General features: G+C 37.9%; 1 protein-coding gene across 5 annotated transcripts in view; it reads right to left on the bottom strand.

Annotated features, from left to right (window-relative positions):
* Positions 1-20,531, bottom strand: part of FAM13A (family with sequence similarity 13 member A) — a 323,915-nt gene that overhangs the window by 207,495 nt on the left and 95,889 nt on the right. For all 5 annotated transcript variants that reach the window (XM_043871497.1, XM_043871494.1, XM_043871499.1 and 2 more), the window contains exon 5: positions 361-514. In XM_043871497.1, coding sequence (XP_043727432.1) covers positions 361-514 — 154 coding nt within the window. The remainder of the gene's footprint in view (positions 1-360; positions 515-20,531) is intronic.

Here is a 20,531-nt window from a genome sequence, read left to right as displayed (position 1 = left end):
TCAGGAATTTGCAGCTTACTCAGTAAGCTAACACTGGTGGACACAGACTTAAGCACGTATCCCTGCTGTAAAACCAGGCTTCCATAAAAATGTGGTGTTCACAACTGACCACAGCACTGGGCTCACATAAGTGCTTTTGAGATATCTTACAGCAGCAAGGAAACATCAAACCACAATTATTCTTCAGTCTTGGAAGAATATATATCAGTTTCACAAACAACACAAAAAACAGATTTCATAAAAAGGACTCGACAAACACAGGAATAAATATCTGAAGGTATTCATAAGGAATTTTTTATGACAGAATGATTACCATTCAAAATTAGCAATACTAAAAATTAAACATCAAAGTTGACTTACTTTTACTATGATTAGCCTTGCCAGGTTTTCACACCTCTGGTTATCATTTTCCATACATTCTACTTCAAACAGGGTATTATAATTTTCTAATATTTTAGCCATTATCTTGTTGCAGAGATCTTGTTCTTTCACACCTTCAAGCCCAGGTGGCACACTAGAAATAAGGGGGAAAAATTGAGAGCAATTACTCTGTAACAGCACAAGGCCAGCACGGCTGACTCATGCTTATACTTCTACATTTCCTGAATGATTGATCAGCCTTTTAAAAGGACACTGGGGTTTTCAATAAGCTCTGTGGTGACACACAGGTATTGTTGGGACAACTGGCAAGTTCCCAGGATCTGAATTAATAGCTTGTGCTGAATAATAAAAGTACATCCTGTTCCGGAAGAAGGTGTAGGTTAACATGGGTGCAATCAATAATGCTTTGTATATATTAGAAATTGTTACACATAAAGCATTAACATTTATTTTTTAAAGAAAGCAAAAGTTAGAATAAGTGTTACGACAAAAAGAATGAGTGTTTTATCATGTTAGAAGCACTCAGTTACACAAATAATAGCAATATGATCTTTATTTAAGTATTTCTTAGATAATTCACAAAAGGCATAAAACTTAAAGGAAAGGATAAGATACTTCTGGGAAAAATACCAGTAGTTGTTGAAGATTATGCACGTGGAAGATGTATTATTACTAGTTGCTCTTCTTTGGGGTATGTTAAATTTTTCCAGAGTTTAAAAAAAGTATACAAATCTGAATGCAGAAGACACTATGTACATATATATATGAGGGGGGGAAGACAAGATATAGATTGAAAGAAATATCTATAGATTGAAAGAAATATCTCTTTAGTAACATGGGTAATGGGTATAGGATTTAGTAATTACACTGCTTAAAGAATTCTTACTAATCAATAAGAAAATAAATTATTATTATTATTATTTTTTTATTATTATTTTTTTTTCCAGTGGGTTTTGTCATACATTGATATGAATCAGCCATGGATTTACATGTATTCCCAATCCCGATCCCCCCTCCCACCTCCCTCTCCACCCGATTCCTCTGGGTCTTCCCAGTGCACCAGGCCCGAGCACTTGTCTCATGCATCCCACCTGGGCTGGTGATCTGTTTCACCATAGATAGTATACATGCTGTTCTTTTGAAATATCCCACCCTCACATTCTCCCACAAAGTTCAAAAGTCTGTTCTGTATTTCTGAAGTAAGCCAGAAAGATAAAGAACATTACAGCATACTAACACATATATATGGAATTTAGAAAGGTGATAACGATAACCCTATATGCAAAACAGAAAAAGAGACACAGAAATACAGAAAATAAATAATTATTTTTAAAAAAGAGAGAGAAAAAACAAACTGACAAACTCATCTAGAAGAAGACACATGGACAGTCAAGAATCTTAAGATACTTAACCTGATTGAGTAACCAGTGAAATACATAAAAAAGCAACAAAGATGTATCAATTAATATCCATCTGTATTAATTTTCTACAGCTGCTGCAACAAAGCTATGACCAATTGGGTGGCTTGAAACAGAAATTTATTCTGTTACAGTTCTGGAGGCCAGAAGAGTAACATCAGTATTACTGGAAAAAAAATCATACATTCCACAGAGGCTCAAGGGAGAGAATATGGCTGGCAGCATTACTTGGCTGTGGCCACATCACTTTAATCTTCCATAAAGGCCAACACCTTCAAATTTCTCTTTACTCCACCTTCACATGACCTTCTCCTCTGTGTGCATGTCCAATCTTCTGCCCCCTTATAAGAATACATGAGATTGCCTTTGGGCTGGGGCTAAGATACTTCAGTCATGTCTGACTCTCACTGCCCACACAAATAATCCAGGATAATCTCTATCTGAAGATCTCTGAGGTGACAGGTAGTAAAGAATCTGCCTGCCAATGCAGAAAATGCAGGAGATTCTGGTTTGATCCCTGGGTCGGGAAGATTCCCTGGAGGAGGGCATGGCAACCAACTCCAGTATTCTTGCCTGGGAAATTCCATGAACAGAGGATCCTGGTGGGCTATAGTCCACGGAGTTGGAAAGAATCAGATATGACTAACCGAGCACATGCTACGAAGGTCTCTATCTTAATTATAACTGCAAATTCCCTCTTTTACCCCCAATAAAGTAACAGTCACAGTTTCCAAGGCTTCTAAACTTGCTATCTTGGGGGGACATTGTTCAGCCTCCTATACCACCTCTGGGGTACATACCCCAAGGTGACTCCCAATGAGTCACACCCTTGTACTCCCCTCAGGTGTAGGCAGTACCTGTGATTTGCCTCTGATCAAGAGAATATGGCAAAAGTCATATCACGTCACTCCCATGATTACGTTACATTATTTAAGACTCAATCTTAGCACACTGGAGTGAGGATTCTTCTCTGCTCTTGAAAGAATAAGCTGTACTTTCAGAGAGGGCCTATGAGAGTGCCACAGGCCAGCGGACTAATGTGGACCTGAGGCCTCTAGCTCACAGCCAGTAAGAAGCTGGGGTCCTTGTACAGCTGCAAGAAGGAATCTGTGAACAACTCTCATGAGCTTGAAAGCAAGTAATTTCCTAAACTCAGTGAAAAGTGAAGTCGCTCAGTTGTGTCCGCTGTTTGTGACCCCATGGACTGTAGCTTACCAGGATCCTCTGTCCATGGGATTTTCCAGGCAAGAGTACTAGAGTGGCTTGCCATTTCCTTGTCCAAGGGATCCTCCCGACCCAGGGATTGAACCTGGGTCTCCCACATTCTGGGCAGATGCTTTACCATCTGAGCCCCCAAGGAAGCCACCTAAATTCAAGTCTCCTTATAAAAATGCAGCCCAGTTGTTACCTTGATTTCAGCCTTGTGTGACCAAAAGCAGAGGACCCAGCTAGGTTGTGTCTGGACACCTGAGCCATGGAAAGCATGAGATAGCAAATTTTTATTGCTCTAAGACACCACGTTTGTGGTGATTCGTTGTACAACTGAAAACTGATACAGAGTTTGATACCTGGAAGTGGGTTGCTGCTACAACAAACATCTAAATGTGGAATGTCTTTGGAACTGGATAGTGAGAGGAGACTGTAAGAATTTGACTGCCATGACAGAGAAAGCCTAAATGCCTTCAACAGAGTTTTCACTGAAATCTGGACTTTACAGACACTGCTGGTGAGAGTTCAGAAGTGCTAGCCAGACAGTAATAAGGAAGAGGTGAGGTCAAATAATAGGCAATGAAAGAAGCTGCAACACACACTAGACAAATTTAGGTTGAGAACTGGAACATGGATTTTAGAACCCATTTGTGTTCTGTTTACTGATGACTAGAAAAAAGATGAACTATGGCCTCCTGGGGCTTCATATGGAAACAAAGGCTAGGTCTTGGTAAATAACGACTTTTAAGTAGAACAAAGAAGGCAGGAACAAATCACTGTTATTAAGGAGGAGAAGTAACCACAGGAAAGATAATAAATTAGTCAAAAGACTACCATTTCTATTCCAAAGGTACAGATCAGAGTCTGAAGCACATTCTTAAGTTGTTTTGTAGGATCCAAATCCCCTCGAGCACTGAGCCACCAGATTAACTGGAGCCTAAGGAATGATGGTGATCTCTGCTGACCCTCATGACCTCACTCAACTAGGTACCTGAATTTTGTCAACCTGGAGTGATTTTTGCTTCATTTTAATGTTAAAATCTCTACCCCAAGAGCTGGGATTGCTACCATTTTTGAACATGCAATTATGTTTGAGCATGTTGTTGCATTGTGCAAGCCCATCTAGAACTCCACCAATAAACAGAAGGTTATGCTCACTCTGTCATGAAAATGTATGCACTCACAGCTGAAAACATCACTCATCTTCCTGTTTTGGGAGACAGTGTCTTGTGAGCCATCTCCCTGTCTCTTGTCACAAATAATAAATACTTCTGTTTTAATCAGAAGTACTTGGTGTATTCATTGCCTAAGCACTTCAAGGGATGATGGACTGACCCACTGTGTCCAGTAACAGAAGACAATGATAAACATGCTACTGGGAGCTGGAGGAAGGTAGATCCTAACTTTGCTGGCAGAAAGCAAAGTGCAATTAATAGTGTTCTGCAGCTGTGTGGGAAGCACATTTTTAAGCAACAAGGTTGTATAGACAGTACAAGAAATTTCCAAGCAATGCTGTCAAAGTGCCACCTGATTTCTCTTTGCCACTTATGATAAAATCAGAGGCAGGGGGAAGAGGGGGTTGGGGAGAAGAGGGAAACTGAGGTGAAAACTGCCAAATAAAATGATTGTGAAGTGAAGTGAAGTGAAAGTTGCTCAGTCGTATCTGACTGTTTGAGATCCCATGGACTATACAGTCCATGGAATTCTCCAGGCCGGACTACTGGAGTGAGTAGCCTTTCCCTTCTCCAGGGGATCTTCTCAACCCAGGGATTGAACCCAGGTCTTCTGCATTGCAGGTGGATTCTTTAGCAGCTGAGCCACAAGGGAAACCCAAAAAGAAAATAAGGCTTGATTTAAAAATCAACTCTACAGATGGCAAAGAAAGCGAAAGTGTTAGTTGCTCAGTCAGGTCCGACTCTTTTTGTAACTCCATGGACAGTAGCCTGCCAGGCTCTTTTGTCCATGGAATTAATTCTTCAGGCAAGAATATTGAGGTGGGTTGCCATTCCCCTCTCCAGGGTATCTTCCCAATCCAGGGATCAAACCTGGGTCTCCTGCATTGCAGGTAGACCATCTGAGCCACCAGGGAAGCCACATAGATGGCAAAAGACACTGAAATTAAGAGATTCACTGTCAGGAAAGTAAGCTCGATGGAAAAGGCTGAGTGTGTGATGATGAGAACCTTTGCTAAAACCTCAGAAACATGAAAAGTTCAGATTATTCTGCTAGACAAAGGTGAGTAAGGGTGCGTCTCACCCACCCTTTCAATTAAACCAGAGAGCCTCCAGGAATTTAAAGGCATTGCCTGTCAAGTCATTTCAGCAGGAGCCTTAAATAGAGAAAGGATTATCTTGGAAAGATCTGAAGATACGTCTTATTTCTAATGGAGTGAATACCAGTGAAATTCACAGAAGACTTGTAAGTTTTTGAGAAACCTATTTCAGCAAAAACACTGACAACTTGGAATGAAAGGGACAAAGTGGGTGTAAAATGAAAAGAGGCCATTAGATTTCCAAAATTCAATTGGCAGGAAGCAGGCTGATAAGTTACTCAGCTACAAACATGTGCTGCCTTTCATCAAAAATGAATGATGTCTCAGAAGACAGAACTAAGAGGGTGAAGTTGAAAACCATGGAGAAGTATTCCCAGGCTTTGAAACTTAGTCATGAGATTCCCAATATTGGCTGGGCTGGATATCAGAAATGTCATTAGCCAGTGACTTTTTAAACTTTTAATCTTGTATTTTATCCTATTTGAACCAGAACATCTATTGTTATTCTCCTGTGTTTGTTCCATCATTATATGTTAAGCATGTTGGGGCAAATAATCTTTCTTCAATTTTGTCCTCTCTGGATGCCTTTCTCAACCAGAAAGTCACAGCCAGTCTTGAGATGTGCTAGTGGACAATCATCAGTTGTAACAAAACAGAAACTTTTGCACATTTTGTCTTATTCTGAAATTAGGTTCAAGGTATTCTATGTGATACACTTACTCTCAATCATTGTATTGCAATATGTTTCTTTAGTCAGATGTAAGGCTAAAGCTTCAATTAAGTAACAGGATATATGCATTCCTTAAGACCTTCTGCACCAATGATGCAGCAGTCTGTTGGAGATAGTTTTGGCAATTATAACTGCCATATGGTTATTTCCATTGATAAAAGCTTATCAATTTTACACTTACCACTCTTTAAATATCCCAGACAAATGCAAATGAGAAAAAAAAATGTTAAGGAGAGAATTCTGTTAAGATAGTGGAGTAGAAAGCACCAGAAATCTGTCTCACTACCTAACCAACAATTACACCAGCAGAATTTGTCTGATGAAATATTTTGAAACTCGAGATATTCTGGAACTGAAGGTTTACATCTGGGGAAGGTGCAGACAGTAAACTACAGTTAACTCTGGTCAATCTTAGCTCATAGTAGAGTAGGCACTCTCCCCCACCCCATTCATGTGGCAGGAAGATATTCTCATATTCCTTAAGCAGCCTGCATATAGCTTGTGGGAGCCAGGATAAGCAAAAAGGATCTTGTCTTCCAAATACTGGGGATTTGTGCTCTGAATGTTGACTGTTATATCTGAGGTGCAAAAACGTGGGCAGCTGCTGCTGCAGCATCTTTCTCCCTTGTTGAAAAGCGCTCCCTCTTAGCTGAAGTAACTTCTAGGAGATTTAAAGGGCTAGTACCCTTTTTTTCTGACACTTACATTTTTTTTTCCTTTTTCCACTTTTGGGAGTCAGACATTAAAAAATCAGGACATTCAGAAACATCCGTGTATATGGGAAAATCAGAAAGTGATGATGCATGCCCAGGGAAAGGCTCAAAACAGACCTGAAAAGACCTTAAGGTCACACATAAGGTTGATCTTGGTAAAAAGTCTATAACAATAAAAACAAAAACCAGTCAACAAGAACTTTAGAAACAGCAAACCCTGGGGAAGGAAGAGAATCTGAATTCCAAAGTTACTACATTATTTGATTTAAAGGACTTCTGTTCAACAAAAATATCACAAGGCATACAGAGACAGGAAAATATGGCTCATTCAAGGAAAAAATAAATCAACAGATAATGTGCCAGGAAAAGAATTGATGGAAGATATACTAGATAAAGATTTTAAAACAACTGTCTTAAAGAGAATCAACAAACCAAAGGAAGATGTCGAAAATGTCAAGAAAATAATGTGTGAACAAAATGGAAGTATCGATAAAGAGAAAGAAAACCCAAAAAGGAGACCAAAAGAAATTCTAGGGATGAAAAGTACAATAAGTGCAATGAGAAATTCACTAAAAGGATTCAAACACAGATTTCAGTAGGCAGAAGGAAGAATCAATGAACAAGATAGGACAATGAAAACTACTGAGTCTGAGGAACAGGAAGAAAAAAAAGACCTAAGAAAAGCAAACAGAACCTAATGAACCTATGGGACAGCAGTAAGTGAGTCAATATACACAACATAAGAGTCCCAGGAGAAGAAGAGAGAGAAAATATTTGAAGAAATAATGACTGAAATTTCCAAGATGAAAGAAATGAATATGAATATCTAAGAAGTTCTAAGGACTTAAAGACCTACAGAGACACATTATACTCAAGCTTTGAAAAGGCAAAGACAGAATCTAGAAAGCAATGAGAGAGAAGTGAATTGTCACATACAAGAGATCATCAATTAGATTATCCATAGATTTCTCGTCAGAAACTTTGGGGGCCAGAGACTGATATGTTCAAAATGCTAAAGAAAGAAACTGTCAACTAGTAAACCTATATGTAGCAAAAATGTCCTTCAAAAGTGACAGAGAAATTAAGACATTCCCAGTTAAACAAAAGCCAAGAGTGTTAGTGACCAACAAACCTGCCCTGAAAAAATGCTCAAGGGAATCCTGCACAGTGAAATGAAAGGACAGAACGCAGTAAACAGAACTATACGGAGAAACAAATATATCAATAAAGCTAAATACACGGGCAATTTTAAGAGCTTGTGTTATTGTAACAATGATCTGGAACTACACTTTCTGTTTTCTAATTTAAGAGACTAATACACTTATAGTACAAAAAAATATTAGTTTAAAAGCTAGTACTGTAACTTTAGTTTGTAACTGCAAACCTAAGAGACGAGTGATTCAAAAGAATTATCAGTAACCCCAATACCAAAACAAGGTCATAAGAAAAGAAAACTACAGGCCAATATCCTTGATTAACATAAATGCAAAAATCTTTAACAAAGTATTTATAAGCTGAATTCAACAATACATTAAAAGGATCATACCATGAGATTTATTCCAGACACTGAAAGATGGTGCAACACCTGCAAATCAATGAGAAACACCACGCTAACAGAATGAAAGACAAAAACAACAATTATTTCAACAGATGCAGAAAAAGCATTTGACAAAATTCAGCATTCATTTATGATGAAAATTTACAATAAAGTGGGCACAGGACAAAGGTACAACAAAATAAGAAAGGCCATATATGATAAGCATGCAGTTAACAACATACTCAATGGGCAAAAGCTGAAAGATTTTTCCTCTAAGATCAGGAACAAGACAAGGATGCCCACTCTCACCACTTTTATTCAACATAGTACTAGAAGTCTTAACCAGAGCAATTAGTCAAGAAAAAGAAATAAAAGACACTAAAACTGAAGAGAAGAAGTAAAGCTGTCACTCTTTGCAGATGACATGATATCATATAGAGAAAATCCTAAGGACTCCACCAAAACTGGAGCTGTAAAGGAGCAAACTTTTGTATGTTACTGGAGTAAAGCTGGTATTTATTCAAATCAGAGTATTAAAACTTTAGGACAGTAAATGTAATTCCTATGGTAACCATAAGGAAAAGAGCCATAGGATGTTCAAAAAAAGGAAATAAGAAAGGAACTGAAACATTTCAGGAGAAAGAAAAAAAGACAACTTAACACAAAAGAGAATACCAACGCAGGAAATGAACTAAAAAAAAGCTTCCATTTCTAAGATATGGAAGTACTTGGGATATAATATACAACAAAAAGTGCAAGTGTCAGTCACTCTGCCATGTCTGATTCTCTGCGACCCTACAGAGTGTAGCCCTCCAGGCTCCTCAGTCCATGAGATTCTCCAGGAAAAGAACACTGGAGTGGGTTGCCATTTCCTTCTCCAGGGGATCTTCCTGATGCAGGGGACTGAACTCAGGTCTCTGGCATTGCAGGCAGATTTTTTACTGTTTGAGCCACAATGGAAGCCCAGTGTACAACATGTTAAATATCATTAACACTGCTGTGTGTTATATAAAAATATTTTAACAGAATAAATCTTAAGAGCTCTTATCTCAAGGAAAAACTATTTTTATTTTGTATCTATATGAGATGATGAATGTTATTAAACTTACTATGGTAATCATAATGTATATAGAACATAAGTCAAACCATCATGCTGTATACTTTAAATTTATGCAGCACTATATGTCAATTACATCTCTGTAACACTGGAAGAAAAAGCTATAAGGAAGATAGCAAATAAACACCACAATGACAGAAAGTCCCTCCATATCAGTAATTAAATATAAATGTATTGAACTCTCCAATCAAAAGATAGAGATTGGTAGAATGGATAAAAACACATGATCCAACCATATGTTGTCTACAAGAGACTTGAGATCTAACGACACAAACAGGTTAGAAATAAACAAGATGGAAAAAGATATCCCATTCATACAGTAATAAGAAAAATATCTGACATAATAGACTTTAAATCAAAAGAGGTTTCAAGAAACAAAGAAGGTCATCATATAGTAATGAAGACTTCGATTTGGCAAGAAGATATAATTACAAATATTTATGTTTCTAATGACAGACCATCAAAGTATATGAAGGACAAAGGGACAGAACTGAAGGGAGAAATAGATCATTCAACAGTAGCCAGAAAGAGTTCAATGCCCCATGTAGAACCACAGAGAGAATAACCACAGAGTAGTGAGGAAATATAGAACTCAAAAAACAACAAATAAAATAGATCTATTGACATATATAGAATATTCCATCCAACAACAGAATGCCCACTTTTCTCAAGTGTACATGTGACATTTTTCAGGATAGACCATGTGTTAGGCCACAAATTAAGTCCACACACATTTTAAAAGAAATCACACAATATTCCTTCTCTCAGCATAATGGGATAAAGTTAGAAATCAGTAACATAAGGAAAATTGGAAAATTCACAAAATTGTGGGATTACACAACACATACTTAAGCAATCAATGGATCAAACAAAAACTGTCAAAGAAAATTAGAAAATACTTAGAGATGAATGAAAACAAACCACAACAAACCGAAACTTATGGGATGCAGCAAAGTAGAGCTAAGGAGGGAGCTTATAACCATAAACAACTATAAATACATTAAAAAACAAAAAAGATCTCAAATCCAAAACCTAACTTTACAATTTAAGGAACTCAGTTCCGTTCAGTTGCTCAGTCGTGTCCAACTCTTTGCAACCTCATGAACTGCAGCATGCCAGGTGTCCCTGTCCATCACCAACTCCCAGAGCCTACCCAAACTCATGTCCATTGAGTCGGTGATGCCATCCAACCATCTCATCCTCTGTTGTCCCCTTTTCCTCCTGCCCTCAATCTTTCCCAACATCAGGATCTTTTCAAATGAGTCGGCTCTTTGCATCAGGTGGCCAAAGTATTGGAGTTTCAGCTTCAACATCAGTCCTTCCAATGAACACCCAGGACTGATTTCCTTTAGGATGGACTGGTTGGATCTCCTTTCAGTCCAAGATTAAAAAAAAAAAAAAAATCCAAAGCTATCAGAAGGAAGGAAATAATAAAGCTTACAGCAAAGAAATGAACTAGAGAATAGAAAAACAAAAAAGAAAATCAATGAAACCAAAAGATGGCTATTTGAAATGATCAACAAAATTAACAAATATTCAGCTAGATAGATAAAGAAAAATAAAAGGAGGTTCAAATGGTTAAAGTCAGAAATGAGAATGGGGATATTAATATCAATTCTACAGAAATAAAAAGGGTGAATATATTATGAATATTTAAATAGCAACAGACTGAATAACCTAGATGAAATGGACAAATTCTTAAGAACAGAAAACCTATAAATACTAAATCATGAAGAAATAGACAATCTTAATAAACCTAAAACTAGTAAGAAGACAAATCAATAATCAAAATTATCTAACAAAGAAAAGCCCTGAACCTGATGGCTTCACTGATGAATTCTATCAAACATTTAGAGAAAAATTAGTAATATTGTTTTTTCAAGCATTTAAAAAAAATTGAACAGAGAACAGTTTGTAACTCATTGTATGAGAGGAACATTACAACGATACCAAAGCCAGACGGAGACTATAATAAAACTTCAGACCCCAAAGCAAACAAACATCCCCCGAAACTATAGACCTAAATCCCTTATGAACACCCATGCAAAAATTCTCATCGGATTATTAAGTACAGAAATCATCAGCCTATTAAAAGGGTTGTGTACATGACCAAGTATGATTCATTCTTGTACAGATGTTTCAACATAGAAAAATTGATCAATGTAATATGCCACATCAACAGAATGAAGGGGGAGCGGAAAGCTACCTGATTATCTTAATTGACGCAGAAAAAGAATTTGACAAAATTCAACACTCTTTCATGACCCACACAAAAACTAGGAATGGAAGGTAGTTACCTCAACACAATAAAAGCCACATATGAAAAACCCAGAGCAAACATTAAACTCAGTGGTGAAAAACTGAAGGCTTTTCCTCAAAGATTCCTCTTCAGCTATGCATGATGAAAGGCAGATAAAGTGATGACACAAGATACATTTTGCAATAATTATATTCACATTAACAACACGTTGAAGCTATACATTGTATCCACTGGGGCACTTAATAAAAATAAGATTAATATTTACTCTTCAGTAGAACTACTTTTTCACATTATATGCTGAAGTCTGGATCTAAGTTAAAAGCTAACTTTTAAAAACTTAATTTTTTAATTAGCTTAGCCATATTTTAACTTTTCCTATTAAATAATATTTGAAGATTATGTCTAATGGCTGGTTTTACTTACCTACATATTTTTAAGGCACTTTTATGAACATCCTGCCAAAAGTCTGCTATTTTCTAAATCTTCAGTGTTATGAAAATTTGGATGTGACTGTGAATGTGTCTCATACTCACTCAAGGGTCATGTGCCATGCATGGGACAACAGGACATGGGACAATGGTTGAAGATCATTCTAGTCTAGTTTTATTCTGAGCTTTCTCAGTGGGGGCTATATTGTCCCCAGTGAGGCACACTGGTTCTTGGGGGATGGGCGAAAAAAAATTTGGGGCTCAGACAGTAAAGAATCTCCCTGCAATGCAGGAAACCCAGGTTTGACCCCTGGGTCAGGAAGATTCCCTAGGGAAGAAAATGGCTACCCACTCCAGTATTTCTGCCTGGAGAATTCCATGGACAGAAGAGCCTGGTGGGTTACAGTCATGGAGTCACAGAGAGTCAGACACGATTGAGCAACTAACACACACAAAAAGTGGAGACATTTTCAGTATACACATAGATACACAGTATATCTAAGATGTTAAAAGTTAATTGTGGAGGGCATGTGATTAGGAAAAAAAAATTCTAAAAAGACTCCTTATGGGAATGATAATGAAAAAAAGATTGAGAAACACTGCTCATTACTGTGAATGTTAAATCTTGGCTCCTAATATAGGAGCCACCTAGAGGTTACTGAGACTTCCCTGGTGGCTCAGATGGTAAAGTATCTGCCTGCAGTGGGAAAGACCTGGGTTTGATCCCTGGGTTGGGAAGATCCCTTAGAGGAGGGCATGGCAATCCACTTGAGTATTCTTGCTTGGAGAATTCCCCATGGACAGAGGAGACTAGCGGGACACAGTCCATGGGATCACAAAGAGTTGGACACGACTGAGCGACTAATCACAGCACAGCACAGAGGTAACTGAATAATGGAAGGAAGGATGGGACTCTTGGAGCAAAGGGCTAGATGGAAGAATCAAAGAAGTGTTTGGGATTCTGAGTGAGAAAATGAAGGTTCAGGCCCTGGGTCCACTATTTATTTAGTGCAGCTTTCAGAAAATCACTTGACTGAACCCTAGTTACTTCATTTTTACAACAGACATATTGGTAATATTAAACGTTGTAGGGACATTATGAGAACTATAAAAAGTGATGTGAAAAATGCTTTGCAAACCTATGGGGTCAGTAAATAATCAGTGGTTACTAGGGGCTTGACTAAAGTGAAGGGTGAGCTAAAAGGGACATGAGGGAACTGTCTGCAATGAAGGAAATGGTCCATATCTTAATTGTGGGGGTGGTGATATGACTGTATGACTTTGTTGAAACTCAGCACACTATACCAAAATGGATATTTTACACTATATAAATTGTATATCAATAATCCAAAAAAATTTTAGGTGCCTTGCAAACTATAAATAACCATACCAGTGCTTTTTACTATGCAGAGTAAGACTCTAGCTTTCAAAGTAACACTATTGGTCTACACTGAACTTGCAATTGCCTAAAATTCTTTAGTCTTTTTTGTAGGAACTGCTATTAAACTAGGTCTTTCTAGTTCTGATTTGAGAGTCAGAGTTCAAGACTAGAAATTTAAATATCAATCTGCTAAGTCTCCATTCATTTTTTCCACTGATAAGATAGAAAGAAACATCTAACATTTTGGTAGTGGTCTTCAATCTTTTATTTCTAGACTTGCTAGTTGACAAATTAATTATCCTTCTCGGCTTTGTTTCATTGACTACTTTCATATGCATAAGTGAAGTTGCTCAGTTGTGTCCGACTCTTTGTGACCCCGTGGACTGTAGCCTACCAGGCTCCTCTGTCCATGGGATTCTTCAGGCAAGAATACTGGAGTGGGTTGCCATTTCCTTCTCCAGGGATCGAAGCTGGGTCTCCCACATTGCACGCAGACGCTTTAACCTCTGAGCCACCAGGGAAGCCTGTATGCATAAAGTCTTCTATATCTTAATCTAAGTCATTAACAAAAGGCTTAAGGAGGTAGTGAGTGATGAGATGCTTCATTTGTAAACTCTCTCTGGATTGTTATCATCTGCTTCATGAATAACCTTAGAATATGATTGTTCACCAAGGGCTGAATGTATTTGTATTATCTATTTGTATTATCATCAGATCATATCACCCAATCTTGTACACGCACATTACATGCAAATATTACATCCTCAACTAATTGTTTTGCAATAAAACATGCTGATATGCTGGGACATTCCCCCTTCTTTAGTTTTGTATAAAAAATATCTTTTATTGAAAGCAATCACTGGAGATCAGGTCTAATAACCATGTATACTGCCCTATTAATGACTACTGTGATTGTACTATATTTACATGCTACAAATAAAATATTAGTATAAATGAAGAGCTGAAAGACTGTTTTAAAAGATCACATTCAATAATAAAACTCCTAATGCTTCTTGGGAAGATCCCTGGAGAAGGGACCGGCTACCCACTCCAGTAATCTGGCCTGGAGAATTCCAGGGACTGTATAGTCCATGGGGTCACATGGAGTTGGACACGACTGAGCAACTTTCACTTTCACTTCACTAATGCTTCTTGGAATTGAAGTGAGGCAATGAAAACAAAATTTTCCAGAACTGTTCTTGTACCTGACCTTCTCTACCCACCCCCCACAATGCTTCCCTTCTTAAGAACTAAGATGTTCATCCAGTTGATAAGTTAATCTTTCCTACTTAAAAGCACTAGTTGAATATAAAACTTTCTAAATGAAAATTCTAGACTACTGTATCAACAAGTACACAATAAAGTCTACATAATATTTAATCAATGTTTTAGCAATTAGAAAATTTTACATGAATTATTTACATGTTTAAAAATATCCAGATGTTCAACCAATCATTAAATATCCAGTTACCAATCATTAAAGTGAATAATTTTTTTAAAAATTTGTACTAAATAACTAGGTATGTTTCAATCTATTTTATATACATGGTTTCAACTAAAATAGTGAAAAAGCAATGTGACTGTTATTACAGATAGTTACAATGAAATGAAATCTACAATGAAAAATCAGATAGGAATTGATATACTTAAACATGAAGATTGGGGTTTTGTTATCACCACTTTCAAGAGTTCTCAAAAATTTGCCATGTTATACTAAAACAAAATATCTCCTTAAATATTTTCTAGAAAATGTTTATAATGGGGATACAAGGAAAAAACTGAGGTAAAGACAAAGGGGTAGATGTGATTTTCCAAACCACTACCAGAATTAAGAGAGACTAAGTGCTGGTGTCTCAAAGACACTGTCTGAAAGGTTCACAATCAGAAAAGATCTAATAGCTTTTGGGTGAAGAGGGGGGCCCAGATTTTAGGGGGGGCCCAATGTAAAATCTGAGGAAAATTTTCCATGACTCTCATTTTTATACAAGGATGTGGCTGATGTTAAAGCAGCAGATTAAGAATGATGGGTTAGTAACTCCATTCAGCTCTTATTAAATTGCTAGCAGAAGCAGTCAGGGTATCTACTGCATTTCAGATGACCAGCTTTAGACAGAAGAGCTAAAACACGTCAAGGAACATCAAGGGAGGTAAGTGGGGCCCAGGCACAGGGGTGGAAGCCCTCTGCCGGCCCCTCTGCTGTGCTGGAGGCTGCAAACAGCCCTCGGCTTAGAGTCAGAGCTACTCTGGTCCTGGGCTGCCACTGCCATTTTACGCTTGTCACCTGGGCACTGAACCACTCTGGAAACCTCTTCACTCTCAAACTGAGTTTTGTCCTAATGGTATTTGGATCCTTTCCATTTCTGTGATTCTACTTTTCTGAAGAAGTACCCTGGTGACGTGAGGTGAGTATAAACACCTGATGGCTTTAGAATGCCAGTGATGGAACAGAAGAGCAGGTATGCATAGGAGTTCTACCAACATTAACAAAACATGGGGATTTTGTAGAAACTCAACTTTACAACAAGTTCTCATTTTAGAGCAGAAGGGGGGAAACCTCATTTTTCATTTAAAGGATTAACTTCAGTGCCTTACCTAAGAAACTTCTCATTGTTAGCAGAGAATATCACTCCTGGTTCTCGGCTTGGTATTAAATTTTATACCAACCAAAAGTGATCAGGATCAGAATGTTAGTAGTTTGAATACCTCATATCACTTTTAGTAATTTTCCTCATTTTCTCCCCTGCTCCTTAGGGTCCTATGACACAGTAACACATTTTCCATCTCAGAGCTTCTACTCATGATATATATACATTTGTTTTTTTTCCGCAGAGTCTTTCCCCTCCATCTTCACCCAGTAAAATCTACTTATCTTCCAAGTTTCAACTAAGCTGTACCTTTACCTCTAATCAAAATTAGCTGCTTCTGCCTTATTTTCAAGAAATTCTTTTAATCTTCTATTGTAGCACTTAACAGTGTCTTTTTTGTATCTCAATTTGCTATGAAGGTATTTCTCTACATTAGACTGTAAGTATTAATATCTGAAGGGTGGGCAGTTATCTAAGTCATCTTAAATTTCCAACAGAGGCTACTACAACATATGGCTTCTTACATACTCCAAAAAGCAGAACTGATGTTTACAGTTCACTTTCAATTTAATTAAAAGTTACTTTCCACTTTCAGTTATAAGATGAGTAAGTTCTAGGAATGTAATGCATCAGTTCTGGTCAGTCACTCAGTCCTATCTGACTCCTTGCGACCCCATAGACTGTAACACGCCAGACTTCCCAGTCCATCACCAACTCCCAGAGCCTACTGAAACTCTGTCCATCAAGTTGGTGATGCCATCCAACCATCTCATCCTCTGTCGTCCCCTTCTTCTCCCACCTTTAATCTTTCCTTCAAGCATCAGGGTCTTTTCTAGTGAGTCAGCTCTTTGCATCATGTGGCCTAAGTATTGGAGTTTCAGCATTAGCATCAGTCCTTTCAATGAATATTCAGGACTGATATCCTTTAGGATGGACTGGTTGGATCTCCTTGGAGTTTAAGGGACTCAAGTGTCTTCTCTAACATCACAGTTCAAAAGCAACAATTCTTTGGTCCTCAGCTTTCTTCATAGTCCAATTCTCACATCCATATGTGACTGCTGGAAAAACCATAGCTTTGACTAGACAGTCCTTTGTTGGCAAAGTAATGTCTTTGCTTTTTAATATTCTGTCTAGGTTGATCTTTTGCTTTCAAGGAGCAAGCATCTTTTAAATTAGCAGTGATTTTGGAGCCCCCCAAAATAAAGTCTCTTATTGTTTCTACTGTTTCCCCATCTATTTGCCACAAAGTGATGGGACCAGATTCCATGACCTTAGTTTTCTGAACATTGAGTTTTAAGCCAACTTTTTCACTCTCCTCTTTCACTTTCATCAAGAGGCTCTTTAGTTCTTCTTTGCTTTCTGCCATAAGGGTGGTGTCATCTGCATATCTGAGGTTACTGATATTTCTCCTGGCAATCTTGATTGGGCTTCATCCAGCCTGCATTTCGCATAATCTACTCTGCATATAAGCTAAATAAGCAGGGTGACAATATACAGCCTTGACGTACTCCTTTTCCTATTTGGAACCAGTCTGTTGTTCCAGTCCAGTTCTAACTGTTGCTTCCTGACCTGCATACAGATTTCTCAAGAGGCAGGTCAGGTGGTCTGGTATTCCCATCTCTTTAAGAATTTTCCACAGTTTGTGGTGATCCACACAATCAACGGCTTTGGCGTAGTCAATAAAGCAGAAGTAGATGTTTTTCTGGAACTCTCTTGCTTTTTTGATGATCCAGCAGATGTTGGCAATTTGATCTCTGGTTCCTCTGCTTTTCTAAATCCAGCTTGAACATCTGGAAGTTCACGGTTCATGTACTGTTTAAGCCTGGCTTGGAGAATTTGGGGCATTACTTTGCTAGCATGTAAGATGAATGCAATTGTGTGGTAGCTTGAACATTCTTCGGAACTGGAATGAAAACTGACCTTTTCCTGTCCTGTGGCCAAGACTGCTGAGTTTTCCAAATTTGCTGGCATATTGAGTGCAGCACTTTCACAGCATTATCTTTTAGGATTTGAAATAGCTCAAATGGAATTCCATCTAAGGTATATCATGGTGATTATTGTTAAAAAATACTATACTATATATAGTATATTGCTGACAGTTGATCTTAAATGTTTTCATCACAAAAAATGGAATTATGTGACATGATAGAGGTGTTAATGAATGTTATGGTGGTAATGATTTTACAGTATTTAAATATATCAAATCAACACATTGTATATCTTAAATTTACAAATGCTATGTGCCAGTACATCTCAATATAACTGAGAAAAATAAAGTGTTAATGGCATCACAAAATTTTTTTCTTTGTGTATATATATATATATATACACACACACACATATATATACCATATGCTTGTAGTGTATAGTACATGTTCTAAAGAATACACCCAATATTCTTGTTAGCATCAGAATAAATAGCATTCAGAACACATTTCATCTCCAGTGGGAAGAGATACTCCTCAAATCAGCAACTCATAGGCAAAAGAAGCCATCTTTGTCTTAGATAACACCTGGAGAGGAACTGGAATGCTTCCAAATAAGCTAAAGAAACATTGGCAAGGATTACAGGGAAATAAATACCAAGAAACACATGGTCTTTACCAAGAGCTCATTCTGTAATGTTAGTGAAAAGTGAAACTTGAATCCTTCATTGCTATAGTATCAGGGCATTTTCTGAACCCAGTAGGGATGCACAATATTGATTATCAAAAGAGTAAGAAAACTTCTGAGTCTAAAATCACCTTTAAAACAGTTTGAAATAAATTGTTTCCAGCTTACGCTGAGCTTCATGGTATCTGTCTAGTTATATACTGGCAAAAGTCTCATGAAAGTGAAAGCGAAAGAAAGTGTTAGTCACTCAATTGTGTCCGACTCTTTGCGACCCCATGGACTGTCTCAGCCTGCCAGGCTCCTCTGTCCATGGAGTTTTTCAGGCAAGAATACTGAAGTGGGTAGCCATTTCCTTCTCCAGAGGATCTTCCCCACCCAGGGATCAAATCCAGGTTTCCTGCACTGCTGCTGCTGCTAAGTCGCTTCAGTCGTGTCCGACTCTGTGCGACCCCATGGACGGCAGCCCACCAGGCTCCTCAGTCCCTGGGATTCTCCAGGTAAGAACACTGGAGTGGGTTGCCATTTCCTTCTCCACTCCTGCACTGCAGGCGGAGTCTTTACCATCTGAGTCACCAGAAAGAAAGTGAAAGTGAAGTCACTCAGTCCTGTCCAACTCTTTGAGATCCCATGGCCTGTAGTCTACCAGGCTTCTCTTCCATGAGATTGTCCAGGCAAGAGTGCTGGAGTGGGTTGCCATTTCCTTCTCCATGAGTCACCAGGGAAGCCCCAAAAAGTCTCATGGATTTTAGCTAAAACATGGTAAAAAGCAAAGGAAATGAAGACTGCCCTCATCTTGTTTTATCCTGCAGTATGCTGCAGTGTACATACATACATGTGCTTTCTTCTAAACCTTAGCCCACTGAATACTCCAGAAAACTTTCTTCAAGAAGCAAACCTGACTAACTGAAATTTCAGCTCCTTGCTTCCTCTTCTTTTTTAAATTGTGGTAAAAACAGATAACGTAAAATTCACCATGTTAATTATTTTTAAGTGTAGAGCTTGAGTATAAGTATATTCACATTATTGTGAAACAGATCTCCCAAACTCTTTCGTCCTGCAAAACTAAACTCTACAGCCATTAAACAACTCCTCTTTTCCTGTGCATGCCCTCAGCCCCGAGTAACCAATGTTCTACTTTCTATTTCTATGAATTTGACTATTTTAAGTACCTCATATAACTGTAACCATATGTGTGTTTGTGCTTTTGTGGGCTTATTTCACATGGGTGTAATGTCCTTTAAGTTGATCCATGTTGTCACCAATGACAGAACACCTTCCTTTTTATGGCTGACTATTCCCGTGTATGCATGTATACACCACATTTTGTTTATCCATTCGTCCATCAGTGGACACCTGGGTTGCTTCCACCTCTTGGCTATTGTGCCTTGCCTCTTTCTATACAGAAGTGTTAAACAGCAACCAAGGGTTTAAATAGCAGGAAAGAAAGAACAAAATAAGAATGATGCAAAAATTCTGAAGTCAGCCTTTACCCAACCAAAATGAGCCAAAATGTCTGCAAATGACATGAACATTTAGGGAGGCTATTTACTTCTTTGAAAAATTAAGAAAGAACAAAATGTTAGACTTCTTGAATTTAACTGATCTACTTACAACTAAGTCAAAGTGGGTCTTGAAAGAATCAAAAATAAGACAACTTAGTTTGTATAATACATAAAACTTTTTGAGGTACTATGCATTTTTATATTCTTCAACCAAAGCATTCTGTCAATTTTCAGAAAAGATAGATGCTTTATCAGTGGCAAAAATGAAAACCGATTTCACTACCATGAACTTATCCCCTTCATCTGTTTTTTGGGGGAGGTGGGGCAGTCCAGAGGAACACAGGAGAATGCTATTTTCCAAGAAGAGCTACGCTACTTTTTCTAA

The sequence above is a fragment of the Cervus elaphus genome, chromosome 17 (assembly GCF_910594005.1).
Source record: "Cervus elaphus chromosome 17, mCerEla1.1, whole genome shotgun sequence".
NCBI lineage: Eukaryota > Metazoa > Chordata > Mammalia > Artiodactyla > Cervidae > Cervus > Cervus elaphus.
This window is presented reverse-complemented; position numbering and strand designations above follow the sequence as displayed.